This window comes from Rutidosis leptorrhynchoides, chromosome 4 (assembly GCF_046630445.1).
Source record: "Rutidosis leptorrhynchoides isolate AG116_Rl617_1_P2 chromosome 4, CSIRO_AGI_Rlap_v1, whole genome shotgun sequence".
NCBI classification, from domain to species: domain Eukaryota; kingdom Viridiplantae; phylum Streptophyta; class Magnoliopsida; order Asterales; family Asteraceae; genus Rutidosis; species Rutidosis leptorrhynchoides.
Window position 1 is genome coordinate 228,864,175 of NC_092336.1, and position 12,043 is coordinate 228,876,217.

General features: G+C 37.3%; 2 protein-coding genes across 2 annotated transcripts; one reads left to right on the forward strand and one right to left on the reverse strand.

The window, feature by feature from the left end:
• The first annotated feature begins 400 nt into the window (after nucleotides 1–400).
• Nucleotides 401–7,563, forward strand: LOC139843360 (type I inositol polyphosphate 5-phosphatase 13-like). Its single transcript, XM_071833442.1, has 11 exons — nucleotides 401–1,247; nucleotides 1,347–1,599; nucleotides 1,692–2,505; nucleotides 2,668–2,792; nucleotides 2,984–3,068; nucleotides 3,350–3,506; nucleotides 3,627–3,667; nucleotides 4,469–4,736; nucleotides 5,445–5,568; nucleotides 5,653–6,010; nucleotides 6,984–7,563. Exons 1-11 carry the CDS (start codon nucleotides 401–403, stop codon nucleotides 7,338–7,340), a joined length of 3,429 nt encoding a protein of 1,142 aa, XP_071689543.1. The 3' UTR covers nucleotides 7,341–7,563.
• Nucleotides 7,564–8,054: 491 nt separating this feature from the next.
• LOC139843361 (uncharacterized) lies at nucleotides 8,055–11,196 on the reverse strand. The gene is made up of 3 exons (XM_071833443.1): nucleotides 10,685–11,196; nucleotides 9,968–10,377; nucleotides 8,055–9,053 (listed from the first exon to the last, which is right to left on the reverse strand). Exons 1-3 carry the CDS (start codon nucleotides 11,124–11,126, stop codon nucleotides 8,193–8,195), a joined length of 1,713 nt encoding a protein of 570 aa, XP_071689544.1. The 5' UTR covers nucleotides 11,127–11,196; the 3' UTR covers nucleotides 8,055–8,192.
• Nucleotides 11,197–12,043: the final 847 nt, after the last annotated feature.

The following is a 12,043-nucleotide window of genomic DNA, read 5'->3' on the forward strand; positions in this document are numbered from 1 at the left end:
AGAGGCCTACAAGGAAAAATCAGTGATTGCATATTTAGTTCCCATTTTGAGAAATACATCATCTTTTTTAATTTTAAACAAATAATAATCCGAAAGTTAAGGCCAGTTTTAATAAAGTTGCATGGCAATATTGTAACCCTTATCCGTACATGCAGCCTCATTCTTCGTCTGACTCTGTCACCCTCATTCCCTCCCTCCTTCCTGTCTGTTACAATTTTTGTTTTCTGTTTCAATTCTCTTTTTACATTCATTCATTAATTTACTTACTGGTTTTTTGATCATCATCATCATCATCATCATCATCATCATCATCATCATCATCATCATCATCATCATCATGTGTTGAATTTGTTATGCAATTCATGAAGTAATCTTGTTGTTCTGATTCAACACAATAAAAATGAGTGAGGGGATAGATGACGCCGATGCTGACGCCTTGTCTGCTCTGGCCAACGCTCCGCCTAATCCATCAACCACCCGAAAATCACATTCCCAACAGCTTCGTACCAACACCGGTACAAATTTCAAACGTCACCCGAAACATTACCAACATCGAAAACACAGCCTCGATGAGGCCCGAATAACAGCCGTTGTCGACGGATTTCATAATCCATCAGACGATGAAGACGATCACGACTTCTACCCGTACGCCACCTCCGACTCCCACAACCAACATTATTACACAAATAATAATAATAATAATAACAACATTAATATTAATAATAGTAATAGTTGTTCGTCCTCATCGGACGAACCACAACAACCATTACCCGAGTTTTCGAGTGCCGGGGGTGGAGCAGGATTTTTTAAGGCACCATCTCGATCTGCGGTCCATCCAGGGCGGCCAACCGCCCTGGAACTGAGACCGCACCCGTTAAGGGAAACTCAAGTTGGGAGGTTTATTCGGACAATTGCGTGTACGGAGACCCAATTATGGGCCGGTCAGGAGTCCGGTGTTAGGTTTTGGAATTTTTGTGATGCTTTTGAGCCCGGGTTAGGGATAGGTGGACGGGTTCGACGTGGTGATGAAGATGCAGCCCCGTTTTACGAGTCTATAAATACGTCACCAACGACTTGCATGATGGTAGATTGTGCGAATAAATTGGTTTGGAGTGGGCATAAAGATGGGAAAGTTAGATCATGGAGAATGGATCAAAAGCCTGTAGATGATACGCCGTTTAAAGAGGGTCTTTCGTTTCAGGCTTATCTGCGGGGCCCGGTTCTTTCCATGGTGACTTCTTCGTATGGTAACCCGCATTTCAACCCGTGATCTATTATTTACTAAACGGGTTCGTTAGAATATTTTTGAAATGATTCTTTCAGAGTAATTTTTTTGAATTGTGCAGGTGATATATGGACCGGGTCAGAGAACGGAGTAATAAAGGTATGGCCGTTTGAGTCGATAGAAAAATCGCTCTCTTTATCACCCGAAGAGCGACACATGGCTGCGTTGCTAGTGGAACGATCATGTATCGACCTTAAAAGTCAAGTAACTGTTCAAGGTGTATGTAGTATATCGTCTTCTGATGTAAAGTATATGTTGTCCGATAACGTCAAGTCTAAAATATGGGCAGCTGGCTCTGTCTCATTTTCGTTGTGGTACGATAGTTTTCCAACGATTATTTCTCAAAAAAAAAAAAAAAAAAAAAAAATTCTGCGATGAAATATATGTAATAATTGGTGAACTGCAGGGATGCTCGTACGAGAGAACTTTTGAAAGTATATAATGTAGATGGGCAGATAGATAATCGAGTTGATGCATCATCCGAAAAAGATCAACCGATAGAAGAAGAATCAAGTGTAAAAGGCGGTTCGAAATCAAAAAAAGAAAAACAAGGAGGTAGTTTTTTACAAAGATCACGCAATGCGTTAATAGGAGCTGCAGATGCAGTTCGACGAGTGGCAACAAAAGGTACAGGTGCATTTGCAGCTGAAGATGCTAAAAAAACCGAAGCTCTTTTAGTTGCTTACGATGGTATGATTTGGACCGGATGTTCAAACGGGTTACTCGTGCAATGGGACGCAAATGGTAACCGTTTGCATGATTTTCATCACCATCATTGTGCGGTTCTTTGTTTTTGCACGTATGGCCCGCGGATATGGGTTGGATATGTGAGTGGTATGGTTCAAGTGATTGATCTTGAAGGGAACTTGATTGCGGGTTGGATTGCGCATAATGGGCCGGTTATAAAGTTGGTTGTTGGGAACGGGTCGATATTTAGTTTAGCTACACATGGCGGTATACGCGGGTGGTACATTTCTTCTCCCGGGCCGTTAGATAACATTTTGAGACCCGAATTATCTAAAAGAGAACATATGTATAATACGCTTGAAACAGTTAAGATTATGGTTGGGACATGGAATGTTGGTCAAGGTAAACCGTGTCAAGAAGCACTTATTTCGTGGGTTGGTTCGCAAGCTTATGATGTCGATATTTTAGTTGTCGGTTTGCAAGAAGTGGAAATGGGGGCGGGTTTTCTTGCGATGTCTGCTGCAAAAGAAACTGTAAGATATTTTTATTTTCTTTCAAAAAGTTCTACAACTTCCATATAATCTCAGTATATGATCATCCCAGTGATACTGTCACAAATGATAGCGTGACTGCGTGACAGATAATGTCAGTAAATTAACTTCTTTTTGCACTGATTGATTTCACGTCGAATGCAGATAGGTGTTGAAGGGAGTACTAATGGACAGTGGTGGCAAGATGCGATCGGGAAGGCAATGGGCGAAGGATCTGCGTTTGAACGTGTGGGATCTAGGCAGCTTGCAGGCCTGCTCATAGCCATTTGGTACAAACACAGATTCATACAGTCATTTCTCTTTTATAAATGGAAATCAAACTTTTTGTATGTGTATGGATTTCATTTCTTTGAGACCGAGTTTTATTGTATTTTCTTCTAACGGGTTATCGTCAAGTTTCAATTTTATTATCGAGTGTATATTATATGTTATATATATATGTTGTAATATATTTTTTTAGGGTAAGAAAAAGTCTGAGAACACATGTAGGAGATCTTGATGTTGCAGCAGTTGCTTGTGGCTTGGGTCGGACTTTTGGCAACAAGGTATGCAGTTTTTTTCGCTAAAGCGTTACTTTTCAATAAAAGTAGCAATTTTTACCGATTTACTAATGAATATGTTGATTGGGTTGGGTTATTATTATTTTTCTAATAATGAACGGGTCAATTACAATTTAAGTTATCTAAATGTGAACGGGTCAAACGTGTTAAAACTCGCCCAAAGCATAAGGCACAAATCTCCTAATGTTTTTTACAGTACTATACTTCCTTGTAATTTTAATTATTAAGAACCTAAATGAAATGACAAACCGTTTAATTTTGATCAGGGAGGTGTAGGGTTGAGATTAAGAGTTTACGATCGGATAATGTGCTTTGTGAACTGCCACCTGGCTGCGCATTTGGAAGCAGTCAACCGGCGGAACGCTGACTTTGACCACATTTACCGGAATATCACATTCGGGCGATCAATCAATAATGCATCTGGTATGGGCCGATACCTGTTTTTGTGTTGCTCTCTTGCCTTCTCTACATATTTATTTTGGGTGCATTTTACTTCCTTTGCCTTGTTGCCATGGTTATGGTTGTTGCTCCTCATTCTTACAGCTGGTGTCTCTTCTACCGCTCAAATGCTTCGTCCTGCTACCGTAAGTATCTACTCGTAACAAACCTACATTAATCTATATACATATGTATAAAGTATGCATGCATGAACATTGCAAGTCTCAATTATAACTGGAAACGGGGCGGGTTGGGTCGAGACCCGAACGGGTTTGGGTCGAACGGGTCATGTTTTTAGATGGGTGAAAAAGGTCGGGTCTTAATGGGTCGGGTCAAGACCCGTTTCTTAAAGTTTCTTAAATTCGTGAAACCTCTAGATACTAATACTTAAATCACATAAAGACCCGTTAAGGCCCATTGAGGACCCGTTGGACCTTATATATATACTTCCTCCGTCCCACTATAAGTTTCCACTGTTGAGTTTTCAAAGTTTTTTCTTCGTCAACTTTAACTGTAAATATATTTATTTGTGTTAAATAATATTTGATAAAAATTATATTAATGAAAACACATTTGAAACTCAATTCATTCATATAATTTTCATAAAATATTATACAACACAAATAAAAATATTTACAGTCAAAGTTGACAAAGAAATAATTTGAAAACTCAAAAGTGGACACTTATGGTGTAGGTGTACGTTAAGATTCATATGGGTCTAATTGAACCCATTCTTTAACTTTTTTATGGACCCAATTCGTTGAATACCTAACCCAATGGACCCGTTTTTCAAACCTATGGGTCTCGATTGTTGGGTATAGTTAAAAAAAATTGTTGGGTATAGTTTCAATAGAAGTCACCGATGGAAAGACATATGCAAAGATGTTTTAGTAAATGTGTCATTATTATAATTTTGAGTTATGAAACGATTTTTCATATATGAACAGTCGGTGGCTATCAATCCGGATGAGGGGAAGCCTGATCTAGCGGAAGCTGATTTGGTTATCTTTTGTGGCGACTTCAATTACCGACTTTTTGGAATTACTTACGATGAAGCTCGTGACTTTGTTTCTCAACGGAGTTTTGATTGGCTGAGAGAGAAGGACCAGCTACGAGCCGAGATGAAAGCCGGGAAAGTTTTTCAGGGAATGAGGGAAGCTCTCATTAGATTTCCTCCAACTTATAAGTTTGAAAGAGGGAAACCGGGTTTAGGAGGTAATATTGATTATGATCAAATTGGAATTGATAAATAATCCATTTACTAATTAATGGGTCATTTTGGGTAAATGGCCAAATAAGAAAGAACATAAAGGGGGATGAGTTGAATGGGTCAAACATGTAGAAAGTCATCTAATTTGTCATTTCACTGAACACAACTTTCAGTATGATCCTAATCTTTGGTCACCAGATTATGACCTACACTAAAAAGGTACATCTTGATCCAAACTCATTCTGAATGACCCATTACCCAACTAATACATAGTACATTTTTTTTCTATGTATAAAACCTCTTTGTTATAGTAAATAATGAGTTGCAGGTGCCTGCGCGTTGCGGCGGTGGAACATTTTCTAAATTCGACAAACAAAAAGTGGAAGAAAATAGAAGTAAAGGAAACTATTTGAAGTGGGTAAAAAAACCAAGTTTTAAAAGAAAACAGTTACTAAAATAAAAATAAATAAATAAATAAAGAGACTGCAATTGTAATGTATAATGTTATCAGAGAATATGTATCATATAGAGATTGTAGTTGTATTTTATAATTAGTGATTAGGGATAATAAATAATAAATAATAAATAATAATAAAAGAAACAACAATAAATTAAATAAAAAATGGGTACTGTTCATCCCTTTTATGATCCAAACCCATTTTGACCCTTTGCCAACCCTGCCTGACAAACCACTAATCATATCTGTTATACAGGATATGATTCTGGGGAGAAAAAGCGTATTCCCGCGTGGTGTGATCGAATATTATATCGAGACAACCGATCTTCACCAACATCAGAATGCAGTTTAGCATGCCCTGTTGTTGCTTCAATATGGCTGTAGGTTTCTTTAGTCAACTTCCATTTTTTTGACACAACAATTATATTGTTTAACTTCAATTTTTTCGGCTATGGCATTTACAGGTATGAAGCTTGTATGGATGTAATAGAAAGTGATCATAAACCGGTTCGGTGTAAACTTAAAGTTCAGATTGCTCATGTTGATAGATCCATAAGAAGACAAGAATTCGGGAAAATATTCATGTCTAACGAAAAAATACAGTCTATACGTGAAGAACTACGTTGTGTTCCCGAAACTTCACTTAGTACAAACAAGATAGTCCTTCAAAACCAAGAGACACGTCCTTTGACAATTACTAATAGAAGTAACAAAGACGACGCAATTTTTCAGATTTTATGTGACGGTCAGTCTGCCATTAAAGATGGTGAGGAACCAGAGTACCGGCCCAAAGCGTCATTTGGGTTTCCTCGTTGGCTCGAGGTAATGACTTGTCTTATATAGGGGAGGGTTTGGAGCTAAGTGGCTAAGCAATTATGACCACACATATTTAGTCCGTTAACATTCAGTGGTTCGATGATGCTATGTTCAACCCGTTAACATTCATCATAACAACATTTATTTTTATTTTTTTTTTGAACGGCAAGCTTGCATCAGTGTATCATTTATTTCAACGACACTCATCATTTGCACACACACACGCGTTCGGGAGGAAACCCGAATCGCATTACAGGAACCCGATCCTTTAACCATCCCGAGGGGCAGGCGGACCGAGTTTGAATCCTGAATGAATTCGGGAGAAAACCCCCCTGAGGTCAATCTGGATATCCATATTTCAGGCAGATTAATTAATAGGATGGGCAGAGCGAGGCTCAAACCCATAACCTAACACTCAGCCCCAACACTCAAGGTGAAGGAGATGCCGTTGAAGCAATGCTTCATTGGCTAACAACATTTATTTTTACACATTAACATTCACTTTCTATATAATCATACAAACACTGAAAATGTGTGGTTCAGAATTACTTATTTGCTTATCCCAAAAAATGGTTATCCTTCCGGTGTACTCCCTCCATCCCAGATTAAATGTCCACAACTTTTTTTTTTTAATTATGATAGTTTAATGAAATGTCTATTTTACCCTTCATTTAATAAGTCATTGTAATTAATTAACTTACAAAACAAAGTAAGAAAGAGATGAGATCATTATTAATAGATTTGCTGACTACCGTAAATACAAAGGGTAGGATTGGAACTTTTGTGACTTTTTTAATATTATTTTGAGTAAGGGACATTTATTTGAGACAGATATAAATATAAATAGTAATAATAATGTGGACTCTTTTAATGAAAGGGGTGGAGTATAATTTTAGTTGATTGGAATATGTTATATACCTTGTGAATTTTGGCATAGAGAAGTATTGATTTGAGTATTGAAAATGGTATTGTGATGTAGGTGATACCGGCCGTAGGAATCATAAAACCTGGGAACTCGGCGGAAATCTCGATACATCACGATGACACATACACCTCAGAGGACGACGGGACCCCAAAATATTGGCATTCGGAACACACTCGTGATAAAGTAGTTATGTTATCAGTAGTAATTAGAGGTAGCAAATCAACTGAAACAAAAAGTCACCATTGTCACGTACGCCACGTCTATTCTCCCAGATCCACAACTGTGCACCATGATCAACCATCAACAAAAGGTGGTCACAGTTCTTCTAAAAAACATCAAAGTGCTCATCACAGATCTTCAAAGCACTTCGATAAACATGATGATCATCACCGAAGTAGGCATGAACATTGAATTTTAAACTAGCTAACTAGTACAGGATGAAAATATACAAAATCTCCTGCTGCTGCTATTTGGCTTCTTATTGTAAATACTACTTACTACACGTTGATGCAGTGCCAGATTTGAAGATTCTTGATCATCATTAACAGCAGGTTGATTTGTATTTGTTGTTAAATTTTGTGCAATAGATAGTTAAACTGTAATATTTATCTTGAACCCGCTAATGACTAATTGTTTAATGGAATCATGTAACAAACGAAATCCCAACTTGCACTCGCTAATGACTATAGTTTCTTTGTCTCCAAACTCGGAAGGTTTCCATTGTTCTAATATGGAGGCCGACAGCTAAAACCATCTTGTTCGACCCGTTACCCAATTACACCTAGTTTCCCATTTGCAATCTTAATAATCATATTACACACTTAACAAAGATATATTTTTTGAAAGTCAACTCCACGTCCACTTCCGCTTTCACGAATTCTCACAGGTTAGAGGGTACTACTGTCCCATCCTTAAGACTTAAACCCTCAACCTGCGATACCGGCATACCACTAGCCATTGACCAGTAATATAAGAATTGGCTAATGATAAATCCACCACAAGAATCAATAGATATATCATTTTTTATACATTGATGAGTTGTACTGTACAACTCGTCAATGCATAAAATTGATGGGCATATTAATTTGTGTTGGACTTATCAACACACAAGAATTACTTTAAAAAGCAAAGAGCATAAGTATTCCTTCAATAATGTTGTACTACTAAATTCTAATGATGTACAAACATAGATATTTATCTTATGATAAAAATTCACTTACTCAGTTCTTGATACCTACAATCCAAAAATACCTTCACCTTCTTTCAAACAGCATACATTCTTTTATAATTCTCATTATAAATATCGGGATCCGATGCCATCGACATCGAATAAGAATGTGAATGAGTTTCGGCCCGTCTTATGCTCCTCATCTTAGTCTCCTCCATTCTATGCCTCACAACACAATAACACATCGACCCGATTGTAGTTAACATAATCGTTGCACCAATCACAGTCGCATAAATCGCAAGCCACCTCTCGTGGGCCCCCACAACAACATAAGTTAGCGAAATAAATGCTATCGATATGAATAAACAAGCCAACCACATGAGCTTGTTGATCACAAACACAAGTTTTCTTTTAGCCTTCTCTTCAACTACTACAATCGATGTTTGAACAACCACAACCGCTAACGAGATGAAAAGGGCTAAACTGTCGAACAAAAAGAACATAATAAACGCTGCGTTTTTCGCTATATTCGCTTGCCCAAGTGAAAACCCGTCTTTTTTCTCCTCAACATATTGGCCCGGCACAGTGAAAATGGCGGCAAATGCAACTGTAGCTATAAGAACAGCAACCACAGTGGCTGAATTAATGGCGTTATTGAGGCCGCTGATGTGGAGCTTTTTCACTTTCTTTGCGATTTTGCGAACCCTAAATCCGGTTTGACGGGTCTGTTTGATTTGAGAATGAACGTCGTGTTTTATGTCACTCACTGTTTGTTTCAGTTGCTTGGCGGCACTTGGCGGTTTTCCGTAATCTTTAGAGTGAGCCGCCCCTGCTTCCTTTAAAATGTTAACCATTTCTGTGATTTTTATAGTTTCAGCAATATCGAGTGGCGTTTCTCCAGCTTTGTTGACTGCGTTGACATTGATGTCCTTGAATGATAGCAGGCATTTCACAATCTGTAAGTTACAACAACAGTTTCATAAAGATCATTATAAGATTTATAGTCTAGGGTTTTGCTAACGTATGCTTTATTTACCTATACATATCGTATTGGAGTATACATTATTCATGGTAAAGTTTCTATTTTATCAACTTAACTTGTATATTTTTACTTCATATATTGGAATTCTTGGTTCTTTCTGGTCGGAGGTCCCTAGGAAGCAGCCTCTCTGCTCTACAGAATAGGGAGGGACGACTTCCTCTACCTGGGGATCGATAGGTATCCGTGGGTGGAGGAATGACTTCCCTTTTATTTTAGGGTAGAGGAAAGGACTGTCTACATCTAACCTTCCCATACTCCACTTTAGTGGAATTGGGTATTGTTGGTGTTGTAGTATATAGATATAAAAGGTAAATATTAGATTGAAGTATTGCGTATTAAATGAAAATGTAAATATTTTAGGAAATTTTAAGTTAACTAAATGTAATTTAACGTTTGCCACGAGGGCACACGTTAGCAAACTCTATAAGATATACCGAGTAGCCTTTAAGTAAATTCGGCAACTAGGGGTGGTAATTCAACTACCAAAATGTTTTGTCAGTGGTTGGGCCCTGAGTTCCTTGCAAGAGGTCTCCAGTTCAAATCCCGTCTAGGACGAATATTTAGTGGTGGTCAGGGAAGGGTTGGAAACAACCAGGGAGTAATCATGCTGGGTTGCGTACATTAGAGGGTCAGATTATTCGCCCTTCCAGGTAGTCCAAACAGAGAAAACCTTCTATCTTTTTTTTCCAATCTAAAGATGGACAAAAATAGGAAGTGGGTCAACCCGAACCATTTTGACCCAGTTTTAAAAAGACTGTTTTTTACTACCCATCCACACCTTTACCAGCAAGGAATTAATAAGCAAGCAGAGTGAGTTAAGAAAAAAACCTTAGTACGGCTCTTTTTCGTTGCAATATGAAGAGGTGTATTCCCTTTGTTATCTTTTAAACTCAAGACAGTAGGATCAGGTTTGATCAATTCAACCACAATGTCCATATTTTGGCCCTTAACTGCCATATGCAGTGCAGTTTGACCTTTCTTATCAATCCGAAAACCAATGGTTGGATCCTTGTTCAATACTGATCTCGCTATTTCCAAGTGACCCATTCTTGCTGCAGTGTGAAGCACAGTTTTACCATTGTTTCTGGCTATCTTAGCAAGATTTGAATCTGCATCAAGAAGCAGGTTTACGACATCTATGTGTCCTTGAGCAGCAGCCGTGTGTAACGCAGTTGAGTTGGCCGAATCCGTTGTCATTACCAGATTCGGGAAAGAATTCAAAAGTTCCCTCAAGACTTCTGCACAATTAAGATAATCATATTAAACTCAGAATAGGTAGTTGGCCTTGCATCTTGAAAATAAACTTCCAAAATTTTTGTATATAAATAGAACATAGACAAAGTTTCATAAATGCTATTAAGGTTATATACATTAGCCATTTATAATATTTAGATGAAAGAAGATATCAAGCTAACAAGCTAAGGCCTATGCGATAAATCCTAAACTGCAAACAAACATCAAAAGGTGCATAATATGAACTCAAGAAACCAAATAATTAGACTAAAAAGCAAGACTTTTTAATTGAAATTGAGTTTCAAACCATACCTAAATGTCCTTGTTTGGCAGCAATATGGAAAGGATCATAGCCATTATTGGCAGCAATTGATGCAGTTTGAAGATCAAGATGTTTCAAAAACTGAGCTACAACATGATGGTGTCCATTTTCAGCAGCAACATAAAGAGGAGTTTCACCTTCTTGATTTTGTATTGATAATGCATCAAGACCAAGATTTTGTAATATTTCTATAACTTTGGGTAAATTACCACCTCTACAAGCCAAATGAAGCATTGAATCCCCTCTTTTTCCAGGTGAATCTTTTGTTTTCTTTCTGTCAATACCAAAACTCATCTGCCTTCCCATTATTCGAATACTTTTCTGTTTTTCCATTGCAGGAACACGAAAACTCTGCTGTTTTTCCATTGCAGAAACTCGAAAACTTTGTTGTTTTTCCATCTTTCCTAACCGAAAACTAATCTGTTTTTCCATATTCGTTGATACCCAGAATCCAAGATCAAATCTTTTTTGAATATTATTGAGCAACACAGCTAAAAAACATCATATTCCCATGTTTTAATGTGCAGAAGACCACTAATTCTTGATTGAAAGTGAAAAAGACTACAACTTGGATAACACCCAGATTCCAAATTTGAATCTTTTGATGATTAAATTAGCAAAAAACTTGAAAAACATCACCTTTTATGTTGGAATGTGCTGAAACCCCTTATTTTCCTGATTAAAAGTGAAAAAGACTGGAACTTGGCTAATACCCAGAATCAAAGATTGAACCTTTTCAGTGAATTAGTGAGCAATATACTTGAAAAACATCAGATTTATAGTGAAAACTGAAAATACAGTAGTTCAAGATTCAATTGATTATATTTGGGCTAATACCCAAAATCAAAGATAGAATTAAAAAATGAAATTTTTATGTTTCCAATGTGCAGAAAGATTAGATTCTTAATAGAAAGTGAAAAGGGGTCAATAGGACTGCAACTACAAAAATGGGCAGGTTTTGGATTTACTTTGAAGATTACATGAATCTAAAGAGAATGCTTTACTTCTTAGTTAGGCAAATGAAGATATGAATTGAAAGATGGCCGCCACAGATGTAACATCGGTTGGACGGAGATAACTACTGGTGAAGGTGGGACCCATACCCATATGATTAATTGGTGATTGGGACCCGCAAACAACCAAATATCATACAAATACAAACAGAACAAACGCATTACTCCGAATAAAATTTGGACCTAACTAAAAAGTTGCTATAATAATATTAACACCATGGAGGAAGATGGCCCGAGTATAGAGATATTCAATATATACAAGTAACTAGCTGAAACAGAAAACAACAATTTTTTTTTTTTTTTTTTTTTAAAGGAACAAAAATTCCTTCGGTCCCA

Bases quoted from the DNA above. Each gene is read 5' to 3' on its own strand.
- LOC139843361 (XM_071833443.1), bottom strand. From the start codon at position 11,126: ATGGAAAAACAGATTAGTTTTCGGTTAGGAAAGATGGAAAAACAACAA. The intron at 10,378-10,684 runs GTATGGTTTGAA...TTAATTGTGCAG, and splicing joins TGCCAAACAAGGACATTTAG to AAGTCTTGAGGGAACTTTTG. The intron at 9,054-9,967 runs GTTTTTTTCTTA...TGTAACTTACAG, and splicing joins CGAAAAAGAGCCGTACTAAG to ATTGTGAAATGCCTGCTATC.
- LOC139843360 (XM_071833442.1), top strand. From the start codon at position 401: ATGAGTGAGGGGATAGATGACGCCGATGCTGACGCCTTGTCTGCTCTG. The intron at 1,248-1,346 runs GTAACCCGCATT...TGAATTGTGCAG, and splicing joins CATGGTGACTTCTTCGTATG to GTGATATATGGACCGGGTCA. The intron at 3,668-4,468 runs GTAAGTATCTAC...ATATATGAACAG, and splicing joins AAATGCTTCGTCCTGCTACC to TCGGTGGCTATCAATCCGGA.